At 42.1% G+C, this 16,390-nt stretch overlaps 1 protein-coding gene across 1 annotated transcript in view; it reads right to left on the bottom strand.

Annotated features, from left to right (window-relative positions):
- The window catches only part of PIK3R2 (phosphoinositide-3-kinase regulatory subunit 2), a 1,862,656-nt gene that overhangs the window by 458,032 nt on the left and 1,388,234 nt on the right, over positions 1-16,390 (bottom strand). Inside the window, exon 10 of the mRNA XM_044090759.1 lies at positions 10,314-10,494. Within this exon, the coding sequence (XP_043946694.1) occupies positions 10,314-10,494 (181 nt within the window). The remainder of the gene's footprint in view (positions 1-10,313; positions 10,495-16,390) is intronic.

Below are 16,390 nucleotides of genomic sequence, written 5' to 3'. Positions count from 1 at the left end.
TCCACACAGAAGACGCTCTAGCTGAGAATCAAATGGGACAACGTCTTACTGTGAAGCGACAATGCTACTGCAGCACCACTACCGCAGCTAATTCTTCTAATTCTTTATTTTTTGCACAAGCAGGAAAAGAAGATATTTTTGTTTGAGGAGTTCCATGGTACGCTGCTGATATTTCAGCATGTGGAACTGACAATTTAATGCTCTACTGGCAAGTGTAGCAGAGGTACATACTTTTTTACCCCATCTGTCTAATGCTCGGGAATCCCTATCTGAGGGGGTGGGATTCTTAGCTGAAGTTGCTTTGATTCCTTTAGGTCCTTGAGAGATGACCTTGGGATCAGCAATAGGATTTTTGAAAAGAAATTTGTGAGAGTCAGGGACTCTAACACCTGTCAAGTTTCCTGGGAGCAGGAGCAAGGGTGTTAGGAGTCAGACTGAATTCCATAGAAACATCATCCACAGCATCCAGGACAGGAGGAATGGCCAAAGGTCTGTGCTGTGGTAGATCTAAGAATTCCCCCAAGTCTCCTTATTGACTGGGGATCGTACCCTAGGCCTTAGAAAGTCGGGAGTTTTAGAAAGAACTGAAGACGAGAAAGAAGTCGTTGGTCTGTGTCGAGTATCGGTAGTGTGAAATACTTCCTCGGAAGCTGGTGACTGCTCAGCAGCTCCAGACTCATCCAAGGTAGAGACATCCACAGGATCCTTAGTCGAAGAAGAGTCTCGCAGCATACTGGACTCCGAAAGGGTCTCGGTAGCAGCCTGCAAATCCACAGAAGCAGGCATCAGGGGCCAAAAGTGCCTCACTGAGGACGGGAGAACTGACTACTAGCTTTACGGAAGTGCAGCAGTTTTGGGCCAGTGCGGTCTGTGTCTGTCTTTATCCTTACGTTTTTCGGAAGATCAGTAGACGGGTGGCTTACCGAAGCCATATTGGAATTCGTGGACTGAGAGCAAAAATATCTAGCTACAAGAAGAGCCCGACGACATATGGTTCTGGTGAATAAAGCACAAAAGTGACAGCAGGGGACATTGTGGTCTGGGCCTAAACAGGTAACGCAGTAAGAATGGAAGTCTCTGTGTAGCATTTGCTTTCCACAGGCGAGACAGTTGCTAACTTTCCTGACATCGGTTAGGGCAAGAAAAAAGGATCCCCAATGGAATACTTAGCTTTAGAAGACTTCAGCTTCAATTCGGAAATGAAAACTCAGGTAGCGGCTGACCGGCACTCATGCTGCTCTTGCTTCAGGCTCCTCGGCAAGAAAGACTGATGTAATGGCGTCGGCTGCCTGATTTTATACCATTGACGACCTGACGTCGGTCCTGGAGCAGCAGCAACCAAAGCAGAAATACTAAGCCTCTGGTATTTGGGCCGACTGAGGGCTACCCCTGGCAGGACAACCCAAATGTGATGACTGCAACAGTGAAACATGAAGAACATCCAAAGTTACAATGAGCTACATGGAAGCCGTCATCAGTGTCTCCATACAGCCCTCCTCCAGCATAGACTCAAACAGGTCCTCAGGTGTTTCCAGTTACTAACTTTATAGGTAGGAACTGAGGCAGGAGAGGGGAGAGCACCCTATGACTCAATATGTCAGAGGAGTCTTAACATACCTATCTGAAACTTTGGAATCTGTCTAGCAGCAAGGTGGCAAACTGGTGGTGCCTATGAAACTTATGTTGGACCAAAAGGATCACTTACGAGTCACCACAATGATGCTTGGTAAGAGGCTTTACCCACATCACTGAAAGACTTATAGAAGGCATTTGCATTACTGAGTATCAAAAGCGCAGAGTCAGGGAGTCTCTACAGGTTACTTGACCTGCATACTTAATGACTGGTTCCAAAGGAATGAACAACACTCAAACCTTTGATTTTTTTTCCCCAGGTACACCACCAGGTATTTCTTAGATGATGGAAAAAGGCCTTGGGATCAGTTCAGCCTATCCCTTTCTAAGCCTAAGAGTTTCTCCAGAGGAGTCATTTACGGCAATACAAAAGACAAGAGGACTAATTATCCTTGTTTAGCTCAGAGAATATGGAGTCTGGATCTTATGCCTCTTTAAAGGAGGCAAAAAGCAGGTAAGGAGCAGTTCTACTCCGTTGATACCAGCAGGTGTGAGCTCATGCATGGCAGCATCTACAGAAATGGGGGTGTGCAGTTTAATACCAAACTAACCTTAAGGAAAGCTAGGTCAAGAATTGCACTTAGTGTCAGTCATTCTGGCAATGCTGGTGTCCACATTTTGGGTTCTGAGGCTGATGCATGATTTAAAAAAAAAATCTGTCTGGCATTACTGTCGTGAAACCATATCTTCACAGCACTGTCTCAACGACTTCCATTCTTTCATTCACCAATTACTTGCTAATTTAATGCAAGGTCTCTGGAAAACAACAGCACTTAAGTCTGTAAAAAACAGAAAATTATCCTGAATGGGTTACCAGGGTATAAATAGATACACTGCTACTTAGAATAATTCAAGACTACCATTTCACCTAAGGCATACCATTGGGATGCGAGTGCTAATAAAAAAAATGATTCACAACAGACTTCATGACATTCACTGAAACTGATGTCAAATTGAGAGTTTCTAGAGACTGTCAGTCTTGCAAACGGGAATTGTGCAAGGTCTCATTTCATCACAAGGAATCTTACAATCCTAGCATGATCTGTTAAAATACTTAAGCATCAGTAATGGTTTCTCCTGAAGTTTTGAAGATTCTAGGATTAATGCCATTACATTCCTCTCTTTTGTTCCCAGCTCCTTTAGTTTCTGGATTTCTGCCTGGAACTCTCCTTCTGTAAAATAATAAACCTCACTATCCAGGGCTATTTTAATTGCTGTATTTGGGGAAAAGTACAGTTGTGTACACTTACCATAAATGTAGATGTTCAAGTGTATTCACTGTTGCAGTCATTACATTTGGGTAATCCTGCTGGCAGGTTGCCCTCAGCCGGCCTGAATTTCAAAGTCTTGGGTCCTGCGTCGGCTGCTGTTGCCCCTTCCCTGATGTCAGGTCGCCAGGGGTATAAAAAAACAGCCGACAATTTTCTTTAGTTTTTCTTGCCCCAGATGTCAGGTGCCCCCAAAAAGGGTTGCCAAAATTTATATATGTATAATTACATGCACCAATATAAAATTTACCTTCATCTACAAGCAAATACACCACATAGGTTGTATAAATCAGAGAAGGAAAGATAGGTTCCATCAGAAGAAAAAAGGGATGGTGGGTGGGTAATCTGGACTGCAACAGTGAATACACTCGAACATCTACATTAATGGTAAGTGTACACAACTGAACTATGTTGTTCGTGTTTCACTGTTGCAGTCATTACATTTGGGTAGAGTCACAAAGCTAAGGTTGGGAGGCTGGAGCTAAACAGCATTAGGAGCAGCTATGAGGCCCTGCAGAAAGTGCAGTTGTGTACCTACCATAAATGTAGATGTTCAAGTGTATTCACTGTTGCAGTCATTACACTTGGGTTATCCTGCTGGCAGGCTACCCACAGTCGGCCTGAATTCCAAAGTCCTGGTCTGGCGTCGGTTGCTGTCACCTCTTCCCTGACGTCAGTGAGCCAGGGGTATAAAAGATGCAGCCGACGCCATTTTCTTCAGTTTTTCTTGCCCCAGATGTCAGGTGCCCCCAAAAGGGAAGCTAAAACACATTGTTTATAAAAGCATGCACTAAAATAAACAATACCTTCATCTACAAGCAAATACACCACACAGGTTGTATAGAATACAGAAATACAGATAAGTCCCAGCAAAGAAAGGGGGATGGTGGGTGGGTAACCTGGACTGCAACAGTGAATACACTCGAACATCTACATTTATGGTAGGTACACAACTGTACTATGTTCATCGTGTTTCACTGTTTCAGTCATTACACTTGGGTTGAATCCCAAAGCTGAGGTCGGGCGGCTGGGTCTAAATAGAATTAGGAGTGGCTATAAGGCCCTGCAGAACTGCAGTGGCACAGCCTTCTCTGGATTTAGAGTACAGAGGTAAGTGGTAGTGCTTAGTAAAAGTGTGCACTGAAGTCCAAGTTGCAGCCTCTAAAATATCATTGGTTGGTACTCCTCTGAGGAAGGCTGCTGAGGTGGCTGCTGCCCTGGTAGAATGTGGTCTAATGCCCTTAGGCACCGATTTGCCATGTTGAGAATAGCAGAAACCAATGCAGTGTCCTATCCATTTTGAAATAGTCTGCTTTGAGATAGCCTTTCCTTGTGATCCTGCAGCATATGCCACTAAAAGTTGCTCATTCTTTCTGAAAGCTTTAGTTTTGTCCAGGTAGAAGCATAGCTGTCTGTATATGTCCAAAGAATGCAGAAGTCTCTCCCCTTTATTCTGTGGGTTTGGGTAAAAAGTAGGCAAATGAATGGTTTGGTTAAGAGCCCCACTGGACACTACCTTAGGCATAAATGTTGGGTTTGTCCTTAGAGAAATACTGTCCGGATGGAAGATAATAAAAGGTTCCACAGCCATTAATGCCTGTAGCTCTGAGACTCTTCTTGCTGAAGTTATTGCTAGGAGCAGAGCTGTTTTCCAGGATAAGAATTTTATCTCAGCTGTATTGGCTGGCTCAAAAGGAGGCAGTGAGTTTTTCCAAGACAAAATTGAGGTCCCATGCAGGTATTGGTGCTCTCCTTGGAGGTCTTATGTTTTTAGCCCCCCTGAGGTACTGCCTAAGCAATGGATGTGAAAAAATAGGTGGGTCCGTATTGTAATGAGCTGAAATGGCAGAGGCATGGATCTTAACTGATGAGAAGGATAGGCCTTTGTCCAGCATCTCCGTTAGATATTGTAAAATCTGAGGAATATTTGGAGCAAGCGGTTCAATTCCTTGTGCCTGGTTCCAAGCACAGAATCTCTTCCATTTTTCTGTATAAGATTTTCTGGTACTGGGCCTACTGACCTCCAAAATAACATTCAGAACCGCTTTAGAGAGAGGTGTATTCTGAATGGTTACACTATCCGCCATGCAGCTAGATTTAGGGTTCTGAGTTGGCTGTGCAGGATCTGATTGTTTTGTTGGGTCAGTAAATGAGGAATTTGAGGCAATGTCCAGGCTGGGCTTTGAGACAAGCTCCTTAGGATTGGGTACCAGTGTTGACATGGCCAATCTGGGGCAACTAGTATCATTTGTGGTTTCTCTTGTCTGACCTTTAGGAGTACGTTGTGGAGGAAAGCCATATACTGTAAGGTTGTTCCAGCTGAATGACAAGGCATCCACTTTCCATGCTTTAAGTCCTTGTGCAGAATCTCTGAAGTTGGCAGTTGTGAGGGGAGGTAAAAAGATCTATGTCTGGGCATCCCCATTTCCTTGTTATCATGTTAAAGATTTGTGGATGTAGTTTCCACTCGTGAGGATCCATGAGGTTTCTGCTTAGTTCGTCTGCCAGAGCATTTGTTTTTCCTGGCAGGAATTGTGCTTGCAGGTGTACTTGGTAAGTCAATGCTGTGTTCTACAAAATCATGGCTTGTCTGCAGAGGGGGTAGGAATGTGTGCCCCCCCTGCTTCTTTATGTACCACATGACTGTGGCGTTGTCCGTCCTTATCAGCAGCTGTCCTGGATAAAGTAGGTCCTTGAAGGCTGTCAGGGCATTTTGTACAGCTAGCATCTCTTTCTGATTGATGTGAAGATGCCTTTGGCTTGGGAGCCATGTGCCCTGAATACATTTTCCTGCCATGTGGGCCCCCCAGGCATAATCTGATGCATCTGTTAGTGTTGGTCTGGCTGTGGGAAAAATGAATGGCTGTCTCTTGTTGTGGTGACAGGCCTGTGCCCACCATCGAAACTCCTGCTGCAGGCAGGGAATGAGTGAAATTAATGATTCCACGCTGTGGCAATGTTGAGTCCAAACACATTTTAGATACCATTGCAGTTTCCTCATATGCAGTCTTGCATATGGAATTAGCAGAATGCAGGATGCCATGTAGGTATCTTCTGCACATTTGTCTGATTGGGACATGCAGGTATGCCTCTTTTAGGTCTAAAGTCACAAGCCAAGCGTTCTTGCCCAGCATGGGCAGAAGCTGCTGCAAAGTCAACATCTTGAATTTTGGTATATCCAGGAATGTGTTCAAAACAGATAGGTCCAGTACTGGCCCTCCAGGCCTTGTCCTTTCTGGGTACCAAGAACAGTCTTGAGTAAAATCCTTGTCCCTAATCTTGCTCTGGTACTTGTTGAATGGCCCCCATGTCCATGAGGGATGAGACTTGTTTTTGTGCCTCTGCCCATTGATTTTTTGGCAGATCTGGCCAGCCATTTGCCTTTGGCAGGGTATGGAAGTGGAACTTGTAGCCTTGTGACACTATTTAGAACCCACTTGTCCTGGGTTATAATGTGCCAATTTTGAGAAAAAAGTGCTAATTTTCCCCCTAAGGGTGCTGCCAGGAGATAAGTGCTTGGTGCAGGGAGGGGGAAGTCATTGGGACTGTTTCCTGTATGGCTGTGATTTTTCTTCTCCAACTTTGGAGGTAGAAGCCCCCCATTGCTTTGAGCGGTATGAACCTTGCGCCTGGGATCTGCCTCTAGGGCATCTGGATCTGCCCCTTTGAGGTCTGTCTGAAACAGGAAAGGACCAATTCTTTGTTGGCCAGTGTCTACTAAACCTAGGTGGCTGCACTTGTAAAAAATCTTTGACCGTTTGCACAGATTTAGCTTTGTCCTCCATTTTCTTTAACACCTCTTCTGCCTTAACACCAAACAAAGTATCATGCTGTAAAGGTGCATCTAATAATTTAACTAACATGATCAGGCAGATTTTGTTCCCTTAACCAAGCATGCCTCCTAATTACAGAACCTGTAACTGCGGTCCTGCAGGAGGCCTCTAAAGAATCAAACCCACATTGCAAAGTATGCTTTCCAACTTGTTCAGCAGCATGCAATAAATCCTGCATTTCCTTGTTTTCTGCACATTCAGAGTTTAATAACATTTTCTGTTTAAGCAATGCCATGACATGTTGCTGATATTTGAGCATATGAAATTGACAGTTTAAGGCCCTTATAGCCAAGGTAGCAGATGTGTAAACCTTTTTTCCCAATCTATCCAGTGCCCTAGAATCTCTGTCAGAGGGGGTAGAGTTTTTTGCAGCGGTAGCCTTAACTCCTTTGGGATCCTGAGAAATAGTTTCTGGGTCTGCAGCAGGGCTTTTAAAAAGGAATTTATGAGCGTCAGGAACCCTGTAATATCTGTCAGGCTTAACAGGAGCTGGAGGTAAGGAGTTAGGGGTAAGACTAGACTCTGAAAACACATCATCTACAATGTCTAACACAGGTGGGACAGCTACTGGCTTGTGTTGAGGTAGTAAAAGGAAATCCCTGAGCCTCTTTTTAGATTCTGAAAAATCTTGGCTCTCCCAGTGGAAATGCTCCCTCATGGTATGTAAGGTTTCCCCAAAAGAATTGTCCTCTGGAGGAGAAGCTGAAGGTATAGATTCTTCAGCATCAGAATCCTCCTAGGGGGGGAAGAGAATATTCCTGATCAGAAGAGGAATCAGAAGAAATGGAAACCTAATCTAAAGATTCATAGTCAGTCTCTTGCCTAGGCCTGTTATCAGGAGGGGGAAGTGAACCCCTGATCAAGGTAATCAAGTCTTCGGCCATTTTGAGCATCTTTTTTTTTTGGCATAGAGGCTCGACCACATGGCTCTTGAGTTTGTTTCTTTGCTTTGGAAGGTGCTTCAGTCTTTGCCTTTGAAGTTGAAGTTGGTTTGATGTAAAGATGTTTAGGTCTGAATACACCCTGAGAAGCCGGTGCCTGCTCAGCGTCTCTGGACCCATCTGAAGGGATAATATCCGAGGCTCCAATACCTTGAGTTTCCAGCGGCATGGAGTCAGTAGCGGCCTGCAACTCTAAAGTATGGGCGTCAGGGGCTGCGAAAGCGCCTCACTGAGAACTGGCGACTGGCTTAGGAGAAGCTTTGTTGTCGGTTTTGGGCCGGGCCTCGGCTGTCTATCTCTTTCCTTTTCTTTGCGTTTCTTGTGAACTCAGGTAGTCGGATGGCTATCTGACGACATTTCTCCATAATTAAACCGGAGTCCAAAATAGTTTAAAGCAAAATCATACAGACGCTTAATAGTGCGTTGGTTAAATCTAGCACAAAACCGACAACCAGAAACTTTGTGATTAGGGCCTATGCAAGGAATACAGTAAGAATGAAAATCCTTAGGAGGTATTTGCTTCCCACAAGAAATACAATTATTAACTTTTTCCGACATCGGTCTGGAGCAAGAAAAAAGTTTCCCCAACGGGGTACTTAGCTTTATTGAAGACTTTGGATATGAAACTCGAACACGAAAATCTCAGGAGTCGGCCGACCGGCACTTGCGAACTGCTTCTGCTTCGGGCACCATGTGGCAAGAAAGACTAAAGAAAATGGCGTTGGCTGCTTCTTTTATACCCCTGACGACCTGACATCAGAGAAGGGGCGACAGCAGCCGACGCAGGACCCAAGACTTTGGAATTCAGGCCAGCTGAGGGCAACCTGCCAGCAGGATTACCCAAACGTAATGACTGCAACAGTGAAACACAAAGAACATCTGACTACTACCCTTCCTGATGAATAACAACATGCTTTCACTAGCAGCTTTGCTTTTAGTTATCCTTTTCTGCTGGACTCCACATGCATTTCTTTTCACTATCTTTCTCTTCTCTGTCATTCACTGTGCCTTTATGCATTTATAAAAGATTTTGCATCCCCTCTAGGATAAAGTTGCCATCTATCTCCAAGTCCAGTTTTGTTTTTTCTGAATGCCTTTCCTGTTGTTCTTTTTTAATGTAGAAATGTGCTCATTCATCCTTCTGCATTTTCGTGCATTTCTTGGACGTTATGCAAAATCCCTAACCTTTAATGTCAGCTCATCTTAGACTGTTTTTTTTTAAACATTTTTTGCTGCTTTGTGCATTTGTTTAATACAAAGAGCTGTGGCTTTTGCAATGGCAACTCTCACATTTCTTCCCTCTTTTTCTGAGACTATCAGTTATACTACAGATTTTTCTGAGCCTTCACCCCATGTTGAAAAGATCTCTCAAACTTAGAAGCCCTCACTCTAACTTATGTAATCTGCAGTCAGGTAAATGATGAAGTACGCTGATCGCACAACCTCAAATCAATGCCCAAATCCAGATCAGAAATCCTCTTTCTCTTGCCATCTTCATTTCAGAGCATTAGATCGGAAATTATTTTTCAAGTACATTCTAGCACTACAAGCTTGATAAATCCACCCTAGTGAACACTGATAATGATATGGCTCTGCAAACAGCCAAGTGGATTAAAAACAAGAATGAATAATTACAAGTTGTAGTGTCCTGCTCACAGTCACTTAATATTCTACATGTCAAGAGAAAACGGGGAAAACAAATTATTCCTCACACCTTATAGTGTGACAATGGTGGGACTACATCCCATATATTGCCTCTCGTGGGAATCACAGCACTAAATGTAGGCTTGATGGCCCCTCAGAACATTGGGGGACGACGACAAACAGACTGATGTTAAATGGAGTTCATTTGACAGCTGCAGCCACCATCTAACAGTAAAGACTTCTATCACATGACATCTAACATTGTGCTACCTTTTCATCTCCAGTAAGAGGAGGTCGGTGGATAATCCCTGAGCAGGCTTTGCTATCATGCTCAGACTCCATTATGTGAGCCACAGTGTCCCCTCTCTTCATTTACTTGTTCTGTTGGTTCATTTCCTCCCTGATACAGTATTATTTCTGCCACTGTCACAACATTAAGTCATTACTCATCCATGAAACTTCGCTGCCATTACTACATGAAGCAATACCTGCTGCCTTCCATTTTCTTTCGTCTTGCCCCTTGTCACCTTATTCATTTGCATACTGTTGTGAGCCTTTTTCATTTGCCACTGACCATCTTCTGACCTTGTTCTACAATGAGTTAATGCCACTAACTACTTGGCTGTTTAAGGGAGGTGGAGGCCATAACTCCCCTGTCTACTGTGCCTCCTCTCTTAACTAGTTTAAATGTTTGTTAATCAACATTTATAAGAGATGGGTTCCTCCCAAGACAGAGGATGAACACCACACTGACATACACCTGCCTCACTCCGAATGATAAAAGAGCCAAGCCTGACAATGAGAAGACATTAAAATAGGTGACTGCTTGAAAGCTTTCCTTCATTTGTAGGTTACCAGAAGTAGACAAGTCATGTAAAATAATTCCATGCAGTTCGGTACAACATCTTGCTTTTAACAGTGACTCAAAGAATTCTGATGGGCATAGTGATGTTATTGTAATGTACCAGGTACTTACAAAAAAAAAAGTTTCTTACCTGCTGGTATTTGGACACTGCGAAGATAAGTTTTGTGTCCAGCTTGGCATTGTATTGTGCAAGAGACTCGTGACGGTAGTGGTTGATGAGTTCTACCACAGAATTAAAAGTATAAGGTTCTGAAAAACCATATTTTCCATTATGATGGCAAATCTTTATCAGTTTGTTGTTTCCACCCTTCCTGAAATGTAAAACACAAGTGTTTACATAAAAAAATACAGAATTACAACTGCGTCACATTCAATACAACTGCAGTGATGTTTTACATTTTTTCAAAACTTACATGCATAAATATATCAAGTTGCAAAATTACTGATCACAACTGAAAAAGAAGAACTAAAAACTATACCCCCAGGGGTCCTACATTTATACTTCCCTAGACACACCCCCTAATTACCCACCAACCTATAACATTTTCTCCATTATATCCACCATCTTATACCTCACGTCCTACACCACACCCTCTCTTGATACCTTACCTCCTATTTCCCTACTACCCTATTAACTCTAACCTCCTACTCTATATAACTATGCCCTCTACCCTAAAATTTCTCTCTCCTCTCCTTCTCCTAAACATTCTACTTTTCTACTACACCCTTACCTCCTATGAAAATCTCGTACTACTACAAACTCCATCTTCAAACAAAGATACTACTACTACACTTCCCCTACCCAAACTAGCACACATTAACATACTAACAACCTGTCCCTATCTCCCCCCTCTCTTCCATAAAGCCCACCGCTACCAACTTACTACCTCTAAGAGACTCATTCCAATATCACTCAAATATACAAAACCCCTACAACCACCACAAACTCCTTTACTTATATATGGAGATATCCACCCCAACCCTGGCCCCAACACCCCCCAAAACCTAAGCCCTCTAATACAAACTACCACCTACGCTAACCCACACTCTTCCTCAGACTCCCTCTCAATTGCTCATCTTAATATCCGTAGCATTAACAACAAAATCACTCAACTCCATGCCTTAATTGATTTCTATGCCTTTGATATCCTATGCCTCACAGAAACCTGGCTTAAACCTACTACAAAAGACAATGAATTCACCCCCCCAGGATATAGTACCTTAAGACTAGACCGCACTAACAAAAAAGGTGGAGGGGTGGCCCTCCTGTTTAAATCCCAACTTCAGCTAACTTTAATTAACTCCTCCCCCCCCACACCAGGAAATGCTGAAATGCTATGTACCAAACTCCAAATCAACACAACCAAATCTATAAACATAATATGTTCCTACATCCCCCCAGGCAAGAACATCCACACCCTAGAAAATATCCTTTGCTGGATCTCTAGCACCTTCGCCCAGGAAACCATTATCCTAGGTGACTTTAATGTCGACTCGATCTCCTGCATATCCCCAAACCCACCATACACCTTAACCTCTTTAACTTTCACCAAACCATTAACTCTCCTACTAGAATAAACAAATCCACCCACAAACAAACAATCCTAGACTGGATACTAACCAACAACAATCCCCTCTCCTATAATACAGGCATACTCCCGGACAATATTAGTGACCACCTCCTTACCTTTATCACTAAAAAAAAATGCAACATCCCTAAACAACCTACTTATCGGACCAAATATAATAGAACAGCATTCAATCTGTCATCCTTTCAAACTGAACTCAAACAATATAACTGGTCTACACTAAAATACCTCCCAATAGATGATGCAGTAATGCATTTCAACAATACCTTCTTACAAATTCTTAACCAACATGCACCATCCCGACTAGTTAAAATCAGATCCAAAGCAGCTCCTTGGCTCTCTGCTACTACTAAACAAACTATGAGAATGAGAAATAAATCATGGTCAATATGGAGATCTACTAAAAACCCCACTGACCATCAGACCTTCAAACATCTAAGAAACAAAACAAAGAAACTTGTCATCCTAGATAAAAAAAACTATAACTTCCAATACCAACAAAACCACAACCAAAACCCAACAATTCTGGTCAGGAATTAATAAACTTCTCCATCCAGGCAATACCAAAACACCTACCCCAGCTAGCTTAGCACAAGAACAACCTAACATCATAGCCAACACCTTTAACAATTTCTTCTCTCAAACTGTTAACTCACTTGCAAGCTCTATGACTCCACCCTCCAAACTACTCCCATCCCCAGCAATACCTATACACTAAAACTGGAAACCGTCTCAACTACCTATATACAGAAACTACTGTCTAAACTAAAACCCTGTACACCTTCAGCTGACAAACTTCCTGCTGAATTCCTTCAATTAGCTGCAAAAGAAATAGCATACCCAGTATCCATCTTAATAAACAGAACCATAACAGAATCCAAAATTCCATCCTGCTGGAAAATCTCCCACATCATTCCACTCCACAAAGGTGGAAACTCTAATGAACTATCCAATTTTAGACCTATCGCCCTCCTATCACCTCTATCGAAAATAATGGAACGCTGTATTCACCACCAACTCCTAAACTATCTCTTAAATAACAACCTGCTTGTAGACTCTCAACATGGCTTCAGACCCTACCACAGCACTACTACTGCCCTTCTTTCCTTCTCTGATACCATAAATAAAAATCGTAATAATAACCTATTCTCTTCCGCACTGTTTCTAGACCTCTCAAAGGCATTTGACATGGTTAACCATCAACTTCTCCTTGATACCTTAAAATCTCTTTCGCTGGACTCTCTAGCCTTACAGTGGTTCAATTCCTATTTAACTAATAGGAAACAAGCTGTACTGTGGGACAGCCATCTATCCACTCTACTCCCTGTCACTCTTGGTGTCCCACAAGGATCCATCCTAGGCCCCCTACTTTTCTCCACTTTCATCAACAATCTGCCCAACTCCCTACCTACATCCACATGCATCCAATATGCAGATGATTCTACTCTCATCTGCTCAGCCCCTACCCCAGAAGAACTCCACTCCTCCACCCAAGCAGTCTTCACTGCAGCAGAAAATTGGTTTCAACATATCTGCCTCCTCCTGAATCCCAAAAAAACCAAACTAATACTTTTTACCCCTACCTCTAAATCCACCCCTATCTCTTTCTCTATAACATCCTGTAATGGCACTATCATCCAACCTGACAACTGCACCAAACTCCTAGGCCACCATAGATAACCAGCTTAACTTCGACCATCATATTGATATAACTATCAAAACTGTTAATATAAAGATTGGTGCCCTTTACAGACTAAAGCCCTATCTCACTGCCTCTTCCCGAGTAGCCCTAGCCCAAACTCACCTTATCTCTACACTAACCACGCCTCCCCTCCTTTGTCAACTTATCTAAGAGTAATCTTCAGAAACTGAATACTGCCTACCACAGTATAGCCAGATTTGCCACTGGCTCACCCTTCCAAACTCACCACTGTCTAAACTTAAAGAAACTCAACTGGCTTGAACTCCCAAACCTTATACTTCTACAACAACTAGTCATCACCTTCAAAATTCTCCATTACCCTTCCAACATCCCTATACTAAATAATGTCATTACACCTTATAAGAACCTCAAGACACTCAGATCAGCCAACAAACTATTAGTGACTACCTTGAAATCTCATAATAAATCAGGTGATTCCCTATTTGCAAACACTATCGGTTCATACTGGAATAAACTTCCCACTGAACTGACCTCCCTAACATCATGCCACCTTTTCAAAAAACAGATAAAAAACCACCTACAAATCCACTGGCTCTGCCCCTGCTCTAACCCTGACTGAGCATACTACTGTTTATTACTCTGAACAGTCTGCATATTTCTTTCTCTACTCTCCCATTCTTACCTAAACTAATATTCCTAACCCCCTTTCTGGTCCCTCACCCTTTTCCCTTGTCTCACTGCCTATATACCTCACTCTCCTGTTTAACTTTACTTTCTTAACAGTTAACTTGATTAAATACCATTACCCTATCTAAACATACTCTACCCACACTTTTCTTTTTCCACTTATCCCTTTCTCCCTTAAGTTTACTACCAACTTTTCTCCTTACCTTCTAACTTGCTTTTTTTAGCTTGTCTAACTACTAGCTTTCTTTTCACACTGTGTAATACCATCACTCTCCTCTACCTCTGACCAATGATTAAATTTTACATACCTACACTTCAGATATCCTTTACTCAACTGTATTTTCTTGTGCCTGAATTTATCTCCTCAACCACATGATGTGAACTTTGATCTTCATCTTACTGTAACCTACTTAAGTTAGTCAAGATAATCTGTACTCTGTTGGGACATTTTGATTTGTTTTGTGTTTTGTTCTCTGTTAAAAAGTTTGATCTACTTAGTAAAGTAGTCTTCATGTATTGTCGTAGTCTATTAGTGGAGCTTTTCTCCTCGGGCCTCTGCTGAAAATGGACATGTATCCAGCCAGACTAGCCCGGTTAACAAATGTAAAATAAATAAATAAATAAATAATATTCAAAGAGCTTTTTCAATTTTTACAACAAAAAAGGGGTTGTAAGACATTTTATTCAACATACAATGCTAAAATGCAATATACAGTTTAAATTTTCTTTGGGGAAGCAAATAATACTGATGAAATTTAAAGATATTTTTTTTACTTACTGCCACTGACTTCAGGGTTTTCTGTTGTCAGGTCTTTTATTCTCCCATTCACACAACAGCACCCTGGTGTCATACATAGGAAAGGTCCCCCTTTAGAGGAGTCCAATACACTGGGTGCCCAATTCCCATCTGAAGGGTCAATGGGGGGGGATAAGTTGCCAAACAATGTGACTGGGTCAGTGCCAGTTGAGAAGCTGTTGTATTACAGCTCATAGGGTTTTACTTTAAGGCCATACTCAGATGGCACATGCAATAGCAGAGTGACAGAACACCCACACCTACGTAGTGACATGCCCTCTGTCCCAGCCTACCTGCAGCAGCAGCTGACTACCACAGCCTAGTACCACTACTGTGCCCTAGCTGATCCGCCTCTCGTCTTCCCCAGAAGAAGCCAGCAGCTCTTGCTTCATTATTTCTCTTGTCCCGGCCAAGTCCTACAGGTACCAGAGATGCTAATCAAACCATGTTCCCTTAGTTTATACTCTGGGCATTATTCCCCTTGAAAAACACAATCAATGGCCACACTGTTCTCACTAGAAAAAATGACTTGCTCCATAAACAACAAAAATACTCCACATGCAATGCTTTAAGTGTTTTCATACTGCACCTAAGGACGTCATCAAAATAAAACTTCATTATCTTACAACAGCCACACCTAGCCATGTGATCAAAGAAATCATATGATACTCTGAAATAAACACAGTATCAACTACTTTTATATTTACAATAATGAACATTACATATATGAAAACCTCAAAAAATAAAAATTCCAAATAATGTTTTATGAAATGTTAACATAGATAAAAACACTTTTATAAAATACTACCATTGAGACCTGATAAACATGTAGCATTTAATTCTATTTACCAAATCGATTATCTATAGCAAACTATTTCCCCACCAACCTCCTCTGCACTTGTATTTAAATTTTTTCTAAAACAAAAATATATTAATTTTTTTTTTTTTTTTTTACAAAAGTCTGAATGCTTATATAATGCATTAATGTCCTTTTTTGTGATACTATTCAAATAAATTCTCTTAAATAACCTCCACACCATTTATCCTATACAGTATCACAAGAAATATATTTGGCCACATGTAAGAATACCACCGGTCCTACAACCACTGTTTTTGGTCATTATCCCTCTATGTGAGTGCGGCTTGAAATTTAAAAAATAAACAAGGACGTCAAATGATTCTGTCTACAAACTAAGCTCACTCCAAGAAACTGTAGAGTCCAGCGTGGAAAAGAATTGTCAGCTGCAGATGTTCATAGGTTCATAGGTTCATACTAGGCTATCTGCCCAAGGGCATTTATAAGCCTAGCCCATAGTTATGTGGCTTTCGCCACCCCTTTAGTTTGAATAAAAACTATGCCTATCATTTTGCTGTGCCTCTGTCAAGCAGTGACACTGAAGTAATCCCTGGGGTATATCTGCAATCTCCCATCCATTGGTCAAGATTCCTCTTGAACAAGGCCAGAGAGGTGC

This window comes from Protopterus annectens, chromosome 13.part0 (assembly GCF_019279795.1).
Source record: "Protopterus annectens isolate FY-2018-M chromosome 13.part0, PAN1.0, whole genome shotgun sequence".
In the NCBI taxonomy this organism is placed as follows: domain Eukaryota; kingdom Metazoa; phylum Chordata; order Ceratodontiformes; family Protopteridae; genus Protopterus; species Protopterus annectens.
Note: the sequence above shows the minus strand (reverse complement) of the source record. Positions and strands in the feature narration are given on the sequence as shown.